The 21,931-nt window shown below is 40.5% G+C and overlaps 2 protein-coding genes across 7 annotated transcripts in view; one reads left to right on the top strand and one right to left on the bottom strand.

Moving 5' to 3' along the window:
* LCP2 (lymphocyte cytosolic protein 2) overlaps positions 1–1,253 on the top strand; it is a 43,787-nt gene extending 42,534 nt beyond the window's left edge. The window contains exon 21 of the mRNA XM_027605216.2: positions 1,104–1,253. Coding sequence (XP_027461017.1) covers positions 1,104–1,226 — 123 coding nt within the window. The 3' untranslated portion in view covers positions 1,227–1,253. The remainder of the gene's footprint in view (positions 1–1,103) is intronic.
* Positions 1,254–3,299: 2,046 nt separating this feature from the next.
* C5H5orf58 (chromosome 5 C5orf58 homolog) lies at positions 3,300–15,910 on the bottom strand. 6 transcript variants are annotated; one of them, XM_027605218.1, is made up of 7 exons: positions 15,809–15,910; positions 14,646–14,682; positions 11,270–11,447; positions 10,612–10,732; positions 10,149–10,221; positions 9,291–9,384; positions 3,300–3,550 (listed from the first exon to the last, which is right to left on the bottom strand). In XM_027605218.1, exons 6-7 carry the CDS (start codon positions 9,382–9,384, stop codon positions 3,399–3,401), a joined length of 246 nt encoding a protein of 81 aa, XP_027461019.1. In that variant the 5' UTR covers positions 10,149–10,221; positions 10,612–10,732; positions 11,270–11,447; positions 14,646–14,682; positions 15,809–15,910; the 3' UTR covers positions 3,300–3,398. The 6 variants fall into 6 exon arrangements, with proteins under 6 accessions (XP_027461019.1, XP_027461021.1, XP_027461020.1 ...); XM_027605220.1 differs by lacking the exons at positions 11,270–11,447; positions 14,646–14,682; positions 15,809–15,910 and adding an exon at positions 10,954–11,043; XM_027605219.1 differs by lacking the exons at positions 11,270–11,447; positions 14,646–14,682; positions 15,809–15,910 and adding an exon at positions 10,920–11,010.
* Positions 15,911–21,931: the final 6,021 nt, after the last annotated feature.

Raw genomic sequence — 21,931 nt, forward strand, 5'->3', positions numbered from 1 at the left:
AAATATTTGGGTCATTTCTCACTTAAAAGGGAGGCTTGGCCAATGAAGGTGGCCAAACTGCCAAAGAAATTTTCCTCTGTTTGGCCAACGCTAATTCCTTTTTGGATGGTAATCAAAAACACTGCTTTTGCAAAGGAAACTAAAAGCTACACTTAAGCCCCAAACATGTTCTTTAAGTTCAAATTTCCAGGAGGAGGATCAGCTGAATCAAACATTTCCAGAATGAAAAACAGCTAACCCTTAACTTCCGCTTCACATATTTTTAAGTTATGATCATGTAAACAAGTAGGAAAAAACCACATGCTTCTGATCAAATATTTCAAACACTAGTTCAGTGTGGCTAGAGCTGAGTAGATGCTAGAGGGGCAAAGAGGTCTGCCCTCCAGAATTTCTGTTGGTCTGGTGGGAAACTAAGTACAAACCACACGTTGCAGCTGTCCTGGAGGGAGGCATCCAGCCCAGTAGTCTCGGAGGAAGTGCATAATGCTGTCCGCGGTACCTGTGTGATTCTGACCTATGTCTAGAAGGATGGATGGGTTTTTTTCCAGTCTGGCCATCAGGGATAAGGTGATGAAGGCAATGGGTGCAAAGACTTGGCTGCAGAGCCTCTGCGAGCGTGAGGTGGCAGTGAGGACACAGCAGAGAGATCATGAAGGAACCATTCATTCTGCCATGCCACGGATATCAGCTCCAGACAGCGGGACACCGTCTGACCTCCTGATTCCTTATACCTCCTCACACTATTAGTGACTACTAAGAGTGAAATAGAGATACAGAAACCAAAATCAAAGACCCAAACAGAGCAATCCTAAGGCAAAGACCTCTTATTTATGACCCCCATAAAGTTAAAATTTACATATATATAACGTGTATATATATATATATATATAGTCTTTTATCCATAATTTGTTGTATGTTGAAGCATTATTTTTTCAAAGTTCTATAGCAGAAATTATTAAAATATTTGCCAAGTATTACATTTTTTTTCTCACCATCCTCATGACTTGAAGAGGTAGGAAATTATGCAGATAAAAAAAAAATGAGGGTGAAATTCATGCTACTCATTTCAATGTTGATCCATCTCCTTATTTTGAATTTTTCAGGACTTCCTGTCTGTGTCAGATATTATTGACTACTTCAGGAAAATGCCACTTCTACTCATTGATGGGAAGAACCGAGGCTCCAGATACCAGTGCACATTAACGCATTCTGCAGGTTATCCCTAGCAAGTTAGCCAAACAAATGAACCTTCCTCCTGCCTCTGCTGCCAGCATGGGAAGATCAGTCAACCGTGGTGAATGGACAAACACTTAGAACTGAATCAAACCCCTCAACATGAGCACAAGGTTTTGACTTTCACATAAAAAACTGTTTGAAATGAAGACTGTCAAATAGCTCATAATTTATTTATTCTTCTTCAATGTTTGTAAAGTGCATGAGTTAATACTGTTCACACTTGAAGTCTAGTAGTGCACTGTAATAATTCATTTAAAAAGTGTATTTTGGAATACCCATTTCAAAGTACAGTAGTTTATATAGTTACAGAAATAATTTGAGGCAAGTTTAAAAACACTGAAACAGTAATAGTTTTTGATATCACATAAAACTGATTTTTTTCATAGCCAAACCTTTGTTAGTCAGAGGCAGTCCTCAGTTTTATACATATAATTTAAAAATTCCTAAAATTCACTTTCTCAGCAGCAATCATTTAAGAGGCTTCAAACTATTTCATCCTTTCTTATTTGGTGTTTTTTTGCTGGGGGGATTTTTGTGTACTTTTTTATGAAAAGATAAATGCATGATGGGATAACTTCCTAGGATTAAAATTAATTTTCCTTTTGCTTTACTTTTGTGTTCCTAAAACTATTGACTTTGTTTAGTCCATACTATTATATTTTTGTTTTAAAGCAAATTTAAGCTACAAATACCGAAAGTAATCATTTTAAATTTAGAGATGAGGCTTTGGTATCAAATACATCTGGATATAAGTGCATCATATCCCGACACCCACATCCCACCTCCTCTGCAATTCCCACAACTCCAAAAGCATTTTCAAGTGATGTGGATTTTACCAAAGTCTTCCAGCAAAGATGAAAGAGCAATGCATATCCACAGAAAAATGTGATCAGACTTGCCTATTAGATGCCTTCCTTCGATCTCTTTTATCCCCTGACAACTCCACCATAAAGCCCTTCTCATCTTCATTCCTAAAGAGCCTTTATAGATCCTTTGAAGCAACACAGCTCTTTCCTTCAGCTTACTTATCTCACTTAACAGACAGTAGTAGGTGTTCAGCACAACAAAAACCAGGCATTTGGTTGTTCTTCAAGTTTTCCCCTTGGGGGCCTTGGTTATTATTCCACCACTTTTATTAATGACAAAAATTTTCGGCTTCTCTATTTAATCTGCAAGTTTTCTGAGGGGCAAAGAAAAATATCTTGCCTCTTCATTTTCGTAAGTTAATTAACAGAACATCAGAAGGGAGCTTAGACGTTACCTGGTTAAAACTGATAATAATTTGCTAAGATAACAGGTATGTGGAGACTTTTAACCAATTATGATGATAATGTTTCATCAAGCTTCATCCTTATAAACTGGGAGTTCTCAATTTAGGGTCCAGAGCTAGGGAGTTCTAAAGCTGAAAAATTTTCATTCATTTACATGTTTATTCAACGGAATTTCAACAAGCATTTAATTAGTGCCTATTCTGTGTTAAACACTGAGTTGGGTGGTGAGGATAGCAGACACCGTGAGTTGATCTTGTGTCCTGCTTTAGGGCACACTACCCTTTATGTTTGAAAATCTCTAAAATGAAGGAGGTCATAGATTTCAAAGCAGCTATTTGGTAGTGAATCATGTCAGCTGCCATATCTCTACCCTCCTGTACCTGCCATATGTAGGAAACCAGTCTAACAGAAGAGGATAAAGTCAATGCACAGAAATAGAACCAGGTTAGAAACAGATGATAAATTAGTAGAGTCCCTGACATCTATTTCAACCACTTCCAAGTCACATGACCCAATAAATGCTTCAGCTAACTTGAGTTGTTTTTGGCACTTGTTACCAGGAGAGATCTGATTAATACAAATTCATACCATCCACTTCTAATTTGGTTAACTCTCTTTCAATCTGAGCCAAATTCAAGCATAAAGTAAAGGATAACCAATGCCCCATGGCCAATTTCCTATATCATATTCTTGCCACTAGTGAAATGAATTAGCCATTCTTTGAAACATTAAAACAATAAAACAGCCTTCAAGAATATTAAATGATTATTTATAACTCATATTTTTATTTTGTTTTTTATCATATTAAATATGTTAGTAGACTCAATTCTCCCAGATACATGTTAATTCTACAATAAATACAGTTACAAATTCACAACAAACAAAAAGAAATCAGATAGAAAAGCTGGTAGAAGCAAAGGATACATCTGATATTTTAGACTCTTCAGAGAAGGGGGTTTTCCCTTTTGGTTCCTGTAAGTCATCTGTCTTCACAGGACGATTAAAATGTAGAGTAAGATCACAAAGCAGCAACTGGGAGAGCTCTGTGTAAAACAAAATAATAGAAGATACCGTCTTGGAGCGCATATGTCATAGACAACTATTATTTCTTTTTTTTTTTTTTAAAGATTTTATTTTGGGAGGTGCCTGGTGGCTCTCAGTTGAGTGTCTGACTCCTGATTTCAGCTCAAGATCTCAGGAGCCCCGTGTCAGGCTCTGGTTTCAGTTCGGAGTCTGCTTGAGATTCTCTCTCTCCCTTTCCCTCTTCCCCTAGCCCTGCTTGAACTCTATCTCTCTCTAAAATAAATAAAATCTTTGAAAAAAAAAGATTTTATTTTTACATAAATCTCTATACTCAGTGTGGGGCTCGAACCCACAACCCTGAGTTCAAGAGTTGCACAGTCTACCAACCGAGCCAGCCAGGTGTCCCTATTATTACTTTTAGTAGCTATTTCTAATTCTTAGTTTTCTCCTAAGTGATTATTGATCAGACCACAATTAAGTGTGCCCCATTTTGACTTAAAGTCAAATTTATATACTATAAAATAAGCATGGCATAAAAATTAACTAGAAGGCTCCACTATCTTACTAAACTGCAACTTGATTTATACAAATTTGATTTATGCTTTTTGTAAACTTACTATTTTTGTGTTATATGTTATGTATAGAGAATCAAATAGGTCTATAAAGCATGTTACGAAAATTAGCAGTTCCTATCTCCAAGAGGCAACCACTTTTAACTTTTTTTTCCTGCTCATATTGTTTTTGTTGCTTTTGTTGTTTTGTGTGTGTCTGTGTTTGGTGTCTTTTGCTTTTGTTTGGAGGGCAGGTATTTACCTCCATATCTCTAAATGACATGCATATTTTATTTTTTCAACTGTAGGTATTATCTATCTGCTTCTGACTACAGAAGATTATGATATAGTTCTTTTCACTCACCCCCCACTCCCCCAGAGTGTACTTAAGAGTACAATATTTTTTTCATTTTTACTTTTTAAAAGATTTCATTTGTTTATTTGACAGAGAGAGAGAGAGTGAGAGCAGGAACACAAGCAGGGGGAGTGGGAGAGGGAGAAGCAGGCTTCCCGCCGAGCAGGGAGCCCGATGCGGGGCTTGATCCCAGGACCCCAGGATCATGACCTGAGCCTAAGGCAGATGCTTAACGACTGAGCCACCCAGGCACCCAAGAGTAGAATTTTTGTTAGCTAAACATTTAAAGGTTAAAACGTTTTGATTATATAAATATTCTCCACAGCTGAGCCTTGCAGTACATTTCCCTTCCTGCATGGTGCCACCCAGTTAGTAATTTTCTTGTTTTCACTGCTTAATTATCATAAATATATCCCAAATCTTCCCCAGTTGGGCCGATCTCCTTCTAGTATATAGTCAGATGCCTTAGCTATCTGATTGTTGAAAGTCTCTCCTCTCCTAGAGCCTTATGATCTACTCTAGTCCGGACTGCTTGCTCTCTAGATCTGCAGCACAGCACGCATCTGGAAACTCCCTTCACCATTATCCTAGGGACTTCTTTCCCCCCTCCCTTGTGTGGAGTATCCTTTTTCCAGAATCTCATTTCTTTCTCTTTTGGTCTGCTACCTTGTTTGGTGGAATATGACCTCAGTAATCAGTAACTTTCTGAAGGGGGAAAAATTTTATGTCTGAAAATTTCTCTCTCTATACCAATGCTTTAATAGATTGACTATAGAAATATGTTAGAAATCATGTTTCTTCAGATTTCCAAGGCCTTGCTACACTGTCTTCTAGCTTCCAATGTAGCTTTGAGAATTTTCATGATTCTAATTCTTAATCGTTGTTTCTCTTTAGAAACTTCAAGGACTTTTTGTTCTTCCAGAACAAAATTTCACAGTATTGTACTTGGGGGTCTACTTTTAACCACCGTGTTGGGCTCTTTCATTATAGAAACTCCTCTCCTTCAGCTCTTTAAATTTTTCTCAGATTAGTTCTTTAATGAGTTCCTCCCTGTGCAGTGTCTGCATTCTTTTTTTATAACATTCCTGTTTACTGAATGTTGAACTTCCTTGACTGATCTTGTAATTTTTTTCTCCCCAAAACTTTCCACCTCTATTTTTTTTCCCCTCTAGGGGATTGTCCTTTTATCCTTAAACCCTTACACAGAGGTTATTTCTATTGTCCCACTTAATTTCCAACAATTCCCTTCTCTAAAATTTTTTTATAGGATCATGTTCCTGTCTCATGGACATAGCATCTTCTTTTACTTCTCAGCTATTGATAGTTTCTTGGGAGTTTTCATCTTACTTCATGATTTCTGTTTCTTCCTCATTGATGGAATCCATGTATTGACTTGTCTCTGCTTTTCATATTAGATGCTTTCATCAAATATCTATTGCGCCAGAGCTATCTGCTCATATTTAAGACCATGGCAGTAAAGACAACTGGAAACTCTGTGCCTATGATGGTAGCCTGTCCTGGGGGGTGAGCTGACTGGGTATTTTGTTGGGAGAAACCTCTGCTCTCAGTGTCTTTAGATTTTTTTTCTCTTAGGCTAGTCAGATTCCTGAAAGAAAAATCTGCTTGAGGGTGTAAATCTGGCTGCCAATGTTTTGTAGCCAAGTGGGAAGAGAAAGCTGGGAGTCTTGTAATTCAGTATGTAAACTTTGTCTTAATATCTTTGTTTTCAGTACAGTACTCTTTGCCTCAACTTGTGGCTAATGGCTACAGGCCAGAGATCCTGTCAGGGAATAAAACTCAACTCTTCTGTCATAGAAAAGGACAGTTGCCTAGTTCAGAGAGGGGAAGAGAACTTAGGGTTCTACAACTTCTTCTTCTTCTTCTTCTTCTTCTTCTTCTTCTTCTTCTTCTAATTCTTTTTTAAGAGAGAGAGGTGGGGGAGGCACAGAGGGAGAGTAAAAGTTTTTTTAAATTAAAAAAAAAGAGAGAGAGTCTCAAGCAGGCTCCATGCCTAGCGCGGAGCCTCACGCGGAGCTCTATCTCATGACCCTGAGATCATGAGCTGAGCTGAATCAAGAATCAGATGTTTAATTGACTGAGCCACCCAGGTGCCCCTTTTTAATATCTATCTATCTATCTATCTATCCATCCATCCATCCATTCATCTATCTCTCTAGGGTCTACAACTTCTTAAACATTTAACCAGCCTTCCTGTTCTTAACCCCACTTTTACCCCCACTTCCTGAGGATTCTGGTGCCACCAAATATTGAGTCTTCATTGGCTCTACCCAGCCAGCTCACAGATCAGATTTTTGGACTTTAGGGTTCAGACTTTTCTGTTTGCTTCCATTTGCTTTCTGTTTCACTGTTAACTTTTTTTGAGAGCTCTTTACCTTGTGCATTTTTGTCTCTTTAAAACCACTTTAAATTTAAATCTCAGGTTTCCTAGTGACTAGTTGTGTGATCTAGGAAGAGTAGTTAACCTCTCTATGTCTGTTTCTCTATTTGTAAATGCCAGTGGTAGTATTTTCTACCTCACAAGGTTGTAATGACAATTGAGTCCATTTATACAGAGCTCTTGGAAGAGCATCTGGATTACGGTAAATACTATGTGTCAGCTATTGACATTATTATTGAGAAAAGGACGTTTGGCTAAAAGGAGTGCTGTTCATTTAATCTTCCATGTTTACCAGAAGTCTGCTCTCTGACTCTAGCTCTACAAGCCCCTATAGCCTAACTGCCTGATTTACCCCACAGCTTCTCAGGAACACATTCATCACACGTCTATTTTACTTCACGGAAGAATAATCCCCAAGTTAGCACAGTTAAATCAAGTTTGAGAAAAATCTAAAGCTTCTCTGTTTTAAATGAACACAAGTATCCAGACACCAATTTTTCATTTAATAAACATTTCCAAGAACCTATTATATCAAGGTGCTATGTTAAGTGCCTGGAAGACCCTTAAGGAGCTTACAGTTGAGCAGGGATAGGAAAAGTAAGTAAACACGCAATTACAACACAGTGTGATAGATGATATGAAAGGTAGAAGAGATAACATGCTTGCTTACAAAAAGTTTGCCAGTGTAAGTAACCTTGACTAGCAAGTAGCAGTTAACCTGGCTGGGTGGAGGTGGGGGTGCAGCAGTGGGCATTTCAGAAGATGCATGTGTTATTAAAATACAGATATGAATAAAGAGCAAATATGTAGCTCAGCAAATGGTTTGGTGTGGCTGAAGCACAGAATGTGCAGGGATAAAAGAATGATAAGATACTGGAGAGGTAGGCAGGGGCCTGATCTCAAGAGGTCTTATAGTCCATTCTAGGAGGTTTGTTGGACTTTATTCTGGGGCAATAGTGAACTAATGAGAGTTTTCAGGAGATTCACATTTTAGAAAGGAAATCCTTACTGTATCATTGAGTTTGGTTTTGAGGGGTGACGAATTAAGCAAAGATAACGAGATTTCTTTATATCAGATTCCTCAGAGCCTTTGTTAATATGTACTGTGAATTTTTGAGAGAAATATACAGCATAAAGCACTTCCCAAATTTATTTGACCATAATAATGTGGACTCTGTTCTTACCGCACACCACTTATTAACATCTCTTGAGACAGCAGGGTTCGAATATCAAAGTCTGGGAAATGTGGCACCCACTGTTTGGTGCCTAACTAACAAACACTTCCCTCTTGTTCTTGGTGGTACAACGTGATTCCATCTGAGGTGATCCTTTCCCCAGCTCCAGCAGTAAGTCCTGACTGGCCCAAACTGGTCTTGGCCATCCCATTCCCCTTGACAGCAGCTGGTGTAGGCATATGCATTTGATGCAAATGCGGCCATGAAAGGAAACGGAAAATGTGCTGGAGGGACCTGAGGAAAGGCTTTTATAGAGATAGGCAGATGCAGTGTCTGTCCATGGCCACACCTGCAGGTATTGACTCTGAGTGATAAACAGAGAGAACATAACAGAGCAGATAAATGGAAAGAACCTGGTATGGTCAGAAACCTTTAAAATTCTGAATTAATTCTGGGACTGCCCTACCTTGGATCTCTTATTTCCTCGTTTTATAAGCCACGTTAAGTTGATATTTTGTTACTTTTATAGCTGAATTCCTTGTAAGTGACAGAGAGGTTATCTTCAAATATCCAAGAGCTGTCGTAAGAAGAATAACTATATATTCAGTGTAGTTTCATGTTTAGAAATTGGACAAGTGTGTGAAAGGAAGCCGGGAATGGATTTCAGCTAGTCCATAAGGAGGAACCATCTAAAAAGGAAGAGGCTGACTGGTGAGAGAGGGAGTTCTCCAACAGAGGAAATATTTGGTCAGGGATAAATTGTCCCTAGAAATATTCAATCACAGAGATGTTACATGTCTGGTGAATGACTAAATGTCATGAACTGTAAGGTCTAATCCTACTCTATGAATCTGTTTAAAATGAAGAACCCTGAACTCACAGAATCAAACAAACTTATAATTTTAATTTGGAAGGAAACTTAGGGGCTTGGTAAAGATTAATGGATAGAGACACTGAATTTTGCAGAGCGTGACATCATCGTGCAATAGTTTATTGAAGGGAAGGAAGGAAAGTAAATTTAAAGAGGTTAGTTAGACAACATCATAAGCTTGCTAGTGTCAGGGATGGGAATTCAAGTCTGCTAACTCCCAGGAAAATTCTCAAACATAATTCATCTTTAGAGATCTAGTTCATATTACAGTGTCAACATTTCTTAAGAAGTAGAGAAATCCTAATTAGTAGGCAAATCCAGTTATATCCCGGCAGAAGCACAATTTGGCTCTATTGTTTGTTTTATAACTATGGCATGCAAACATTTTAATTTGGGGATTCCATACTTACCTTTCATCTTCTTCAACTCTGAAGAAATTGTGTTAATGTTTTTAATTATGGCTTCCACATTTAGCTCATGGTCAGGAACATTATTCTTAAACATCTGATTTTAAAAGAGAAACAAAATGTATAAATCAGAAGCATTTATGTGCACTTTGAAAATACTTAAAGCTTTGGTATTTCTAAAAGGAAAATCTGTTATTTCAGAACTGAAATCATTCTGAAATGACAGTCAACATAACGGTTAAAGTTCTAGTATAGTAAGGCATCAACTTGTTTATATTTTCCAACTGAAGACACCTCCAACTAGAATTCTTCTTTCATGAAACCAGATAACAAGATGGGGCCCTTACAATGGAAATGCAGTGGTCCCCTTTTCAGAAAGCCTCAGCACTTATAAGCTACCTTATAATTGAGTAGTTGTATAAAACTTTCTCTATTTTTGTTTATGTAAGACAGTGTATTCTTCTAATTGATTCTTGAATGACAGGGTCCACATTAAAACTCTAAGTTCATAGTAAAACTCAAAGTAAGATTCAATTATAATTTATAAACTAAGAAGATGGCAAAAGGACCCCTTTTATTTTAGCTTTGGGAATTAGGGCAATACACTTTTTAAAAATTCTGGTTAACTAAAATGTGTAAATCAACAGGTTACCATGTTATATGTACAGTACCTATTTTTTTAACCAATTGTGCCAGGTACAAATACATAAACAGGTGGTTCACTAGAAACTAACCTTAGCCATTCAAATCTCTCAAAATGACTTGAAAAAATAAACCACAATTGGCTACACAACTCCAGCAGTGTGAGTCAGGGCAGTTATGGGTCAGGCTGCTTGTCCAAAATAATGAAAATAAACTAACCGTTAAGTCAATTTCTTGTCTCTGCTTTCTCCTGAGTCGAGGAATTTATCCTACTTCACTCACTTTAGAGCCACTACAAAGGTATAAAAATTTCGTTTTCCAATGAATAAAATATATTTTGCATGCACCTACAATACCCTAGAAGCCAAAAAGGGAATGGTAGCTATCTTACTTGGTTGGGTATAGCAAATCAAAAGATTTGTGTTTGGGATGGGGGTCGGGGGGAGAAAAGCTGATTAAAATAAAGAGGGTGGAGAAAGTGTAATTAAAGAACTTTAAAAATGAGGAATGGTTGTAAAAAAACGTTAAAATTAAAAAACCTAGAGGGAAGTAGAAACTACATGGATAGGGAAATATCCAAGAAAGTTGACCCTCCCACCCCGGGTCTGGTTATCCAGTGCCCTTGAGTGTGCCCTTGGACGGGTGGGGTCAGAAAGCAGAGCTGGGGCTGGACCCCACTGGCCTGGAGAGAGGTCAGAGGTGTGTCAAGCCTTCCGTGGAGATCTCAGGTAGGCCATCGCTCGGACTGAAAGGAGAGGCCGGTCCAAGGGCATTCCCCAGAGGTGAGACGTGGTGAGCTGGCTCTGGGGACAGAGGGAGTAGTGGAATCTGAGGCCGGGATGCCGCCGACAGAAGGCACTAATGCAACCAAGGCACGGACCTCCAGCCAGAAGGCCGGCACGCAGGGTTCGGGCCCTCATCCTGAGAAACGAGGATCATCCCCACAGCTGTTGTTCTAAAGGCCAACCCCTCCCTCTCATCCCAACCTACACCAGTGAGGAACCCCAGGATGCCGCTGGCCCACCCAACTGCCACTTGGTGACTGAAGATAGCCTCGAAGTTTCCACAGCCCTCCTGCTCCCAAGCCGGATCAGGACGACGCAAAACGCACTCCGCGTGACCCTGGCCTTGGGACAACCACCGGCCGGCCCCTTCTGGAACCCACGGAAGCCTGTGAGGAGCCCCGGGCCCTTGGGGGCCCGCCCATTTGGAGGCTGACGATGGAGTCTGAGGCAGCCTGGAAATTTCAACAGCCTTCGCCTTGCCCCCAAACCGGATTAGGATTTATTTAAAACCCAGTACCCTTGGCTGGCCCACAAACCAACCCCGTGAGGACCCACCTGGCGAACCGTCACCAAAGCTCTGACAGCCGGTGGGGCGGAGCCGACTGTGAATAGCAGGACTGTGCATCCTGATTGGCCAGCTTCTCTGCCTGCTGCATCCTGGGAGTTGTAGTTCCAGGCACGGCCCCTGCCGAGAGGGTGCTCGGTGCTAAGCTGGAAGGGACTGGCCGCGGACCTGTGGGCAGAGAGGGAGGGTGGAGAAGGCGCAGACATTTTTGCTTCCAGTGTGCCAGGCACTGTGCTAGGTGCTTCCCAGCCCTTATCTGCATTTAATTTTCACAGTATAGGAGTGTGATTAAGGCTAGACCCTGGACTGAAACTGCTCAGGTTTGAATCCTACTCCAGCATTTGTTTAGCTAGAGAGATGCTGGTAAACAGTTTAATCATTTAGAGTTTAAGTGTCCTCATCTATCATGTGAAGATAATAATAACTGCCTTCTAGTGTTCTTTTGAGGTTTAAGTGAGATAATGCCTCAAAGGGGCTTGGCAGATGATGTGCCCAATAAATGTTAGTTATTACCATTCCTATAAATTTTTATAGATGAGTGAAGAGTACAGACCAATGGAGAGATATACACTGGTCTCTTGCCAGTGGAGAAGCTGGGATTCAAGCCATCTTTGCTAGATTCCAAGAGGAATCTCTGGCACTGCAACCTCTGGGGCTGACTCAAAGACTTTCCCTCGGGAAGGCTTTAGGTTAAGTAAGTCTTTGCCTTCTGTTAAGTCTCCCCTATAATATCCAGCAGCTCTCAAACCAGTCTTTTCCTGACAACTGAGAGTACATAGTCTGTTGTTTATTTTATATCCAGTCACTTTCAGTTTGACACTGTGGAATATGTTGTCTGATGCAGAGTTAGATGTACTTATTTCACAGATCACTGACCTTAAACACAGGTGTACTAATGCACATACAAGCATGCAAGTGACCAACATGTGGTGAGCAACATTTATTTTCTAAATTAAGGACATTAACAAAGCAAAAATAACTGCCATCACTGTTTTTATAAAAGCAGAGATAATTTGACATCCAAAAAGAAAGGAAGAAAGAAAAAAGAAGGAAGGTTATAGTGATTTCAGAGTAAGACCAGCTTAATAAAAATCTTACTGGATGTCTCCCCCTTGTATTGACTCAGACTAGGGAAAACTGTACCTCAGACCTGCATCCAGATTGTGTGTTTGGAAACTCCACATAGATTATAGCAGAAGGAGATGAGGTGTTTAAGAGAAGTAAGGTGAAAAGCATAGGTGGGTTGAGATAGCATTGAGACTGAGAATCCTGAAAATCCAGGGATGATGGGGGCTGCGTCTTGGTAGGATGTGGTGTCTGTGGGGCCCCATCAGCCCAAACCCACTGACCCCATTCACAGGATTCAGGAAGTGTTTGCGTGTCCTGCTTCAGCTCAGATACCTGTGGATTAGGACTCTGCTTACAGGATTTCTGATAGAACTTCCCCCTATCCTGAACGCTGATTACTTCTTATGAGTAGACTCAAATGCTGTAATTTGGAAAAGATCATCATTAAGCCTTTAAAAAAAAAAGAAGAAGAATCAACTTTGTGTTTCTTTAAAATAAGTGGTATAAGAAGAAAAAAGAAATGTGGACTCAGAAAAAGATAGATTGTAATAATGTATTTTCCTTCATAAAAATGTCTTAGAGTAACAATGACTACTTATTGTAGTGTTTTTCCTCCCCAAGTAACTATAGATTCTTATTTCTTTTCCTGAGAAAATAAAACTTTAAAAGCATGATCTGCTACTTGAAGCTTGAGACTGTTATAGATGAGGCCCTAAAAAATCTATCTTCCTTAATAAGTTTGCAAAGCTTTACTGGAACTCCACACAGGTTGCAGTTGTTGATTCTAATGTTAATCAAATAAAGAAGATTAAAAAGCTGGTAAATTGTCCCATAAAGAGAAAAGTTGTTACAGAACAACAAGGTGATTAAGCGTCTTATGGAGTCGTGTGTGAGTGCCTCAGTTAGTTTTATTACGAATTCTTGACATAAAGTCTTCGTTTCCAGGAAAACAAATTGAGTAAATTATCTCACTTCTTGCACTTGCTCTCAAAGTTCCCATTCCCATTGTTTCCCTGCTCATCATCAATTACAAGTGCTGGTCTCTGCCTGGGGACTCCTGTTGGAGCACCAACTCCCATCTGAATATGGCTTTGTGCAACCTTTTTGCATATAAATGTAGGTGGTGACAAGTGCATGCTTAGATCATTACTCGTGAAGCATGACCAGTATCTGATGGATCAAGGTAATCTCCATGTGTCAGAACAACCAATGTTCTCCCCATAGCCAGTCACGGCAAGAAAGGGAGAAGGCACGTGACTTTGGCCACTGTGGTCTGAGGTGAGGGGTGGGCTCCCTGCCCATTGTCTTCTTCAAGCAGCTGATGTTCTATTGGGCAAAATCATTTTCTTTTTCTCCAGAAGAAGCACACTCCTGAACTATAGAAAGGTGTTACTAACAAAAATCCACATTGCTCGCTGTAACTAAAATATTTTCACTTCTAATGAAGGAATTACACGAAAGAAAGATATCCTGCCATTTGCGAAACAGGAATGGACCTTGAGGCCGTTATGCTAAATGAAACATGTCAGACAGAGACTTATATGTGGAATCTAAAAACATTGAACTCCTAGGAACAGATTGTAGAATGGCATTTGCCAGAGGTTAGGGGGTGGGGGAAACGTGAAGATGTTGGGGAAAGGGGACAGATTTTCAGTTACAAGATGAACAAATTCCAAGGATCCAAAATGGTAACTGCTGTTAACAATATTCTATTGTGTACTTGAAAGCTGCTATGAAAGTGGAGCTTTTAATGTTTTCACCATAAAAGCAACAACATAATAAAATTCTTATTATGTGAAGTCACGGATAACCTTGTTATGGTAAACATTTCACAATAGTTATGTATATAAAATCATCCCATTGTACACCTTAAATGTAATGCCATATGTCAATTATACCTCAATAAAGCTGAGGAAAAAAAGAAATTACAGTGTGTATCAACATTTTCCTCTGAAATAGGGCAGTACCCAAATATAGCTGCCAGATAAAATATAGGACACCCAGTTAAATTTGAATTTTAAGTAAACGACAAATAATTTCTTTACAAATAAGTATTTCCTGAATATTGGGTAGGTACATACTTATATTTACAATTTATTCGTTTATCTAAAAGTCAAATTTAACTGGGAATCCTGTACTTTTATTTGCTAAATTTGGCAACCCTATGCCCCAAACACTTCAACCCCTAAAAAGAAAAGCAAACAGTCTGAAGGCTTGTAGATTCAGTAGGTACGGAAGCCAAGAGAGAATATTGAAGTTTTCCAACTTGATGCCCGAAATAATAAAATACATACTTACTGTGCCAGAATTTGGCCCTCTTCTTCCTTCAACATTCCTGTAATGCAAGAATGAAGCAAATGGACAAAAGCTGACAACATTCAGCATGGTGCTGTTTTTGACAGTTGCTTGCTATGCCCGTTTGTCTGAAAACTCTTTGTGCTTGGCTTTTTAGAAAAATGCCTTTATCCAGCAAGTCATATTCATGATACAAGTTGTGTTTATTTCCAGAGATCCACCAATCAGAGAAAACCTTTTCTCTCCCCAAATAAAATATGTTTCCAATTCTATCATGTCAGCCCTGCATCCCCCAACAATACTTCCCCTGTTTATTAAAGACATAGATCCTGATCAGATGTTTCTCTCCCCAGGCAAAAACTTCACCTCCCCACACCTCATCCTCATCAGCCAGCCATGCAATGAAAAATGAATATCTTCATGAAAAAAATTATATTATGTTCATGAAGTAAATTACAATAGAATATAAGTGAATACGCACCTTTTGTAAATGAAAATATGTATATATGCGTAAAAGCAGGTTTGGAAGAATATACACCCAAATGTTAACAAAGATCTCTGGGTAAAGTGAGATTTATGCGTGATTTCATTTCTCTGTGTTTATTTATATAGCCCAGCTGTGACTTTAGTCCCAATCCTCTTCTCTATATTTTAAACTCTCCAGGGCATCTCTCAATGTGGGCACAACAACAATTACTGTAAAGCGGAACTTTTCAAGCCTTACGGGGCAATTACTCAGGAAGCTCGTGAAAATGCAGATTCCCAGGCTCACCCCAAAGACCTTGATTTAGTACATCTAAGGTAGGGGGTCCCTAAATCTGCATTCTTAATCCTTCCTCCTTCCATCTTAACCTAGTTCGACTGCAAACCATACTGCGGAGGAATAGTGAGTGACTTACTGGCTTCACTGGGCACCTTCTACAAATCCCATGTGCATGACCATGGTTGAAACTTATTTTGGCCACTGATGCCAGAATTATACACATATATAATACACACATATATAATTTAATATACATTAGATATAAATATATATTTTATATACATATTATGTATATATACATATAATTTTCAAGCATAAATCAGTCCATTTAATTTCCCTTTGAGAGAGGAAAGAGTTTTGGGTGGAAGGCCCCCCTCCCCAGCACAGCAGCATGGAGACTCACCAGGTCCTCTTGATTCACAGGCGGAGGGGAGGAGGGGGGTAGGGGATGGACATTCCAGTTTCAGGTTCTTCCTAATTTAGGTCTGTATTTCTTCTGTTCCCTCTGCTTTTTGTTTGTTGGCTTCCAGTTTCCCTTGCCATCGTGATGGAAATCTAGTGCTAAGGTCTGAGATGTTATATGATTTTTCGCGAACATTTACATTTGTATGTGTAAGTTTCGGTAATAAAACTCCGCCTACTTCTAGCTCCGCAGCCGCCCCCTGCTGTGGGAAACCACCGCGCCCTACCTGTGCTGCTTGCAATAGCGTCCTCGGGGGTTTTGCCACTGCTGCTCTTGCACATGATGATCCGCTGGCTCTACACACTACAACGGGATGAGCTTTTTGAGATGTAAATTAGATCGTGCCATTCTCTAGCTTAAAACCCTCCACTGGCTTCCTATAGCCCTGGGAAGAAGCACCCACCTGCTGACCCTGAGCTCCGGTCGGTCTCTCTCCCCCTCACTCCTCAAACACTCCAAGTCCGTGCCAACAACTCTTTTGTAACTGTTTCCTTCTGGCCTTCCCATACTGTCTCCTTTTCATCCTTTAGGGTTCGGAGGGGCCATCCTCTAATGTTACCCCATTCTCTATCCCAGCCCCTTGTTGCCATAGAACACTCGATATCATTTGTAATTTTAAAATTTATGTTTCTGTTTACTTTTGTTGGTTTTGTTTGGGTCTGCCTCACTAATACATACCTCCTGGAAGGGCAGGAACATCTTGTTCCCCATCACCCTTTATTGTTTATCATGGTAACCTCTGCCTAATCCCACTCCTGGAATATAGTAAGTGCTCAATAAATCCTTGTTCAGTTCAGTTCAGCCTGGGTAAATGAATTGGCCTGCTGCTATAGTGCCATCCTTGAGAGTCAGGGAAACCAGGCTGCGCATTAGCACCCGCTGCTCAGCTAGACTCCCGGCAATGCTCTGACAGCAGAAGTCCCCCTTCGTGGCCTCTGAGCCCCCTGCAAGAGGACAGCCCCCCTGGGAGCGAAGCAGAAAGTGGATGAACCACTGCAACATAAACACTAAGCTTTCCCCTTAGTTCTGTCTGCTCTCTTATGCTGGAACACAGACCAAAGATCCGACACAGCCATGAAAAGCAGACTCGTGGCTGTTCTAGGAAACAACAGGCCTGAGAGCTTCCAGGCAGCTTTGTGCGGGAAGGATCACGCAACTCCGGTCCCTGATGAAGGAACCATCAGGGCCATGGATCATCGCTTGAATAAAAATCAGATGACTTAGGATCTGTCCAAAATGAAGGATGTTTTAATACTTTGTGTGTAAAAACACTGATATTTTGCTTCTTTTTTATTAAACAGATTTTATTATTTTTCAGACTCTTGTCAGCATAATCGTTTTATGGGTGGATGAAATATTCAGCCCCACTGCTGCAGGAGTTCTTTTCCAGCAATTACCTTGTGGCACTTTCACTGTAATTAGGTTTTTGCCGAGGATTTTTCCCCGGGTCTGTGTAATAAATGAAATATGACCAGAATTTAAATTTGTCAATTACAAGCAAGCATAGTGCAGAAACACACAACAGAGCCATGAATTCCAAACCACAGGCTGTTGCTGGGGGGCAGACGCTCTGAAAATTAAAATGGAAATAAAACTACGACTGGCAAGCGAAGAGTGGCCCCCAAAGAAAGCAGATCTCCCCTAACATTCATGCATGACTCAACCCGACGGTGTGAGCTCTTGATTGCAAATTTTTCATCGTGAAAACTGACAAATTAAGGAGCAAGCGGTGGATTTGTGTTAAAATAATCTACATGGGCCTCTGATCTCCTTCCCTATGAATTCCTATGTTTCTTGAGGACATATCCAAAGGATTTGGACATGGCGAGTCAGACCCCCACTGCCGTACGCCACCTGGTTGTGGTGGCAGTGGTCTCTCTGAGTGGCTCAAGGATGGACTTGACCCAGGACTGTGTCGGCTGTCTCCCAGCAGCTGCTCCTTTCACTGACCTGGCTTCAATAATTGCTCCTCTGGGGCCATCTGCTGACCGTCTCTTGTACAGGGGGGCAATTCTAGGAGTCTGCACTGTTAAGGACTCAGACAAATCATTTATTTCATTAAAACGACCACAAAACAAAAGCAGATTTTCAAAACTTGTATGCATAAGGAGCAATAAGCAAGGAAAAAGGAACTCACATTTGTATAAACTTACTGAATCCCATGCATCAGTGCATGCAACGAATCTTTCTGGAATATCTCTGCTTGGTGTCTGTGTCAGATAGTAAGTTCTAGGTATTTAGTGGTGAGCTCCAACCAACAGGTCTCTTGCTGGTCTAGAGCCAGGTGCGGACAGCTCATGGTCTGGAGGAAGAGACAAACTGGCACCCACAAAGGGCACAAAAACATATTAAGCGATCATTTAATTAAGCACTGTCCAGGAAAAAGACACCATGGTGGGGGCAACTTTCAGGGAGCGTGTCTCTGAGGTAGGAACATTCAGGCTGAGATCAGAAGGGGAGAAGAGCAGTCTAGGCAAAGGAAACAACATGGTCATGGACCCTGAGTCAGAAGATAGCCTGGTAGAGGTGATGGCTTGGAAGCATGTCTGGCAAGGCTGGGGTGCAGGGCGCGAGGGGGTGTCTAGGGCAAAAGGAGACCAGAGAAGGACAGAGGCCAGACCTTGCCAGGGCCATGGAGGTTGTGTGGAGGATTATGGTCTCTCCTGAGACCTGTGGGGAGCCACTAAGGGTTCTTAAACAGGTGAAGGGTGGGAATGGTGGTGGTCAACACAATCCTATTTGTGGTTTGGAAAGATGACTCTAGCTTCACGATGGAGAACAGGTAGGAAGAGGAAAAGAATAGGAGGTCCAATAAGGAGTCTAGTGCAGTCCATGTGAAAGCTGAAAGTGCCTCGTTCAAAATGATGGCAGAAGAGACAGAAATGAGATCAGGGAGCATTTAGGAGATAGAATCAGCACGGACTTAGTGATGAGTGATACATGGTGATAGAAGAAAAGCGATGTTAAAAATGGCCTGTGTTATCTCATTTAATTGTTCCGGGCTTGCAAAACAGCATTATCCGCATTTTATACATGAGGGAATTGGGGCTCAGAGAGGTTTAGTTTGGGGCTTGAGATCATTCAAGCTGGGAAGTGGCAGGGCCATATGCTGTTCCTCCCCTGCGGCATCTCTGATGTCACATGAGGTATTTGCTTAGGAACTCATCTCCCCTCCAATCCTCTCGGTGTATCCCCTATATTCTTAAGAATACTCCAAAATACTTACTGTATTTGTTTCTTTGTCTTTCTTTTCTGCTAGACCATGAGCTTGTGGGGGCTTGGGCTTTGTTTGCCACTGTATTGTCAATACTTAGTCCAGTGGCTGGCTCAGAGTGGGAGCTGGGGAGTGTTTGTTGAATGAATAAAAAAAATCTTCATCCATCTCCTAGAGAAGGGCGCTAGTTGGAGGGCAATGTGTGTTTTAAACAACATTTTCACTGGCCTAATTCTCTTTTGTACCAGGGCCGCGGCTTGGGAATTTTTGCTGGAATGCTCAAAAAAGACTTTCGAGAAGGATCTAGAAGTTTCTGAGAGCTTAGTGTGGCTAAAAGAGCACAGGTTTGGTTTGAAATCATGTGTCTCTGTTCCTCAGTTTATAAGTTGTACATCCTAGAATTACTTATCCTTTCTGAGTATTCAGTGTCCTTATGTGTAAAGTGAGGATAATTTTAATACTTACTTAGTAGGGCTATTGTGAAGATGCATTTGGTCTTCTGTGCTAAGTGCTTGGCACATTAATGTATACATTGACTATTTTTGTAGGAAAAAAGGATCAAGATTTCATGGCTAGCCAAGAACATGGATGGGGCTGGGAATTTCTCTCTACTTGGCCTCGAAGTTCCTGTTACTTACAGACTCCTCTTCTTTTGGTTTATTCTGGAATGAGGAAAGAGGAAGTTGGCTCTCTGGGGGTCCCTGACAAGCTGACAGATGTCCCCTAAGGCAGCTTTCAACAGAGAGCTCTTTATTATTGTTATTATTATTATTATTCGTTATTTACAGTGTGTGCCTATAAACCTCTGGGCACGATCATGGAGTAGGAAAGGAATTAATAAATTGGATCTGGTTCTTGCTTAATTCATGACTCTGACAAAATTAAAAATGGAGACAGGTAGGAGAGCCTAAGCAAACAAAGTGTCCCAAAGCCTAGATTCCAGAACACATGGGCCTGCAAGAGGAACACTGCATAGCCAGAACTGTGGCTGAAACCAGGCAGACAACCAGATGGAGCAGAGAAGGCTGAGAACATTCTAGAAGGCAACAAATCCTTTCAATCCAAACCTGTTGGATGTAAGAAACCCCAGACTCTGAGATCATATATGCATGGGTTCAAATTCAGACTGCACTGCTTATTTCTGTAAGTTGAGCAAATGGCTCAAGGTCACTCAACTGGTTATTTGCAGAACTGGATTTGGATGCAAATCTGACCCCAAGCCTGTGGTTTTTAGCCATTGTAGGAGAGAAAAAATAATTTCCCCTCTATCCTTCTAAGTTCTTGGTTGAGACAGCCTGTAATAAAAGACAGATTAAGGGCGCCTGGGTGGCTCAGTTGGTTAAGCGTCTGCCTTTGGCTCAGGTCATGATCCCAGGGTCCTGGGATCGAGTCCCGCATCGGGTTCCCTGCTTCTTGGGAGCCTGCTTCTCCCTCTCTCTGCTTCTCTCTCTCTCTCTCCCTCTCTCTCTCTCCCTCTGTCTTTCATGAATAAATAAATAAAATCTTTAAAAAATAATAATAATAATTAAAAAAATAAAAGACAGATTAATAACAGAAAAACAAACAGAAGTTTGTTAACATTGTTAAAAAACAAAAACTCAACTGAATAAATTTTAAAGATCTTACTGACCTCATTCAGTGATTCATGAATCTGGCAGCATCCGATCTACCTGATAGAAAGGAGCTCCAAGGAGCTATACAAAATGAAAAACTTACAGGCAGAAGGGAGCAGGAACAAGGAAGTTATATTAGGCAAAAAAGCAGGTTGATTATTGCAAGGTTATTTTCCTTTAGGGATGGCAAGAGTCTATCAGGCAGATTACCTAACTAGTGCTAATCAGGTGATTCCTGATGGACTGGTTTAAGATTCCATTTCTGGGAGAGCCAAAACGGTACTTTAATTAGGTCTCAGTTTGGTGATGTGGGGCTTAACATAAATGACTCCGTTTTGGGTCTGTTGTCTTGTTTTTACCAATATGTATGTATAGCTCATGTATACATGGGAGATACCCAGAGGAACTGAGTAACTCTCCAAGATAGCCCAAGCCACCAGCTTAAACACCATCTCCCCTTAAAGACGAAAGATGTTGGGAAGGGCCAATCTGGGGAGGTTACCAGGAAAAGCACAGTAAACAAGGTTAAGGTTTGCTATGCAGATTGAAGTCAGTGCCTTCTCCACTGATAAAGAGTTTCTTGTGATTTAGAGTTACTTACAAATGGAGACTTTCTTTATAAATGTAAATGTCCCTTATAAAAGAGTAACTTCTACTTTGTGTTATAGTTTCTCCTATGTCCGCAGGTTCTCAAAAATAAACAGCTCAATTAATCCTTATGTCAAAGATGCATATTTTGGGGTAGCATATTCTGCTATTATATTGTTTATGAACATAGGATGGCATGTTATCATTGCTTAAATATTTACTGCATAACTATGAATTCCTTTAAACGAATGTCTAGTATACAGAAGGGGTTCAATAAATGCATGCTGTAAGTTTTGCTGTCTTCAATTTTTTTCCCTCTGAAGTTCCCCACCCCCTTACCACCCCACTCCCACCACACAAACAGTTATATTGATCACTGGTAAAAGCATCTTCGAGAAATACATCTTAAGACCTTCACAAAATACCTAATTCATAATATAAAAATAGTATCTGCACAGCATGAGACTGTCCTTCAGATATCATTTCCCTCCTAAGTCATGAGATCTCTGGGTAAACCCTCATATCACGCATTAACCACTGACTTTTTCCCCCATCACCTGTGGCCACTCTTCACCAGGAAACATAGTTTTGATCTTACGAGAATTGCTGCATATGTGCTCAGAATCAAGTGATGGAATGGGACAGAGG

Source organism: Zalophus californianus, chromosome 5 (assembly GCF_009762305.2).
Source record: "Zalophus californianus isolate mZalCal1 chromosome 5, mZalCal1.pri.v2, whole genome shotgun sequence".
Lineage (NCBI taxonomy): Eukaryota > Metazoa > Chordata > Mammalia > Carnivora > Otariidae > Zalophus > Zalophus californianus.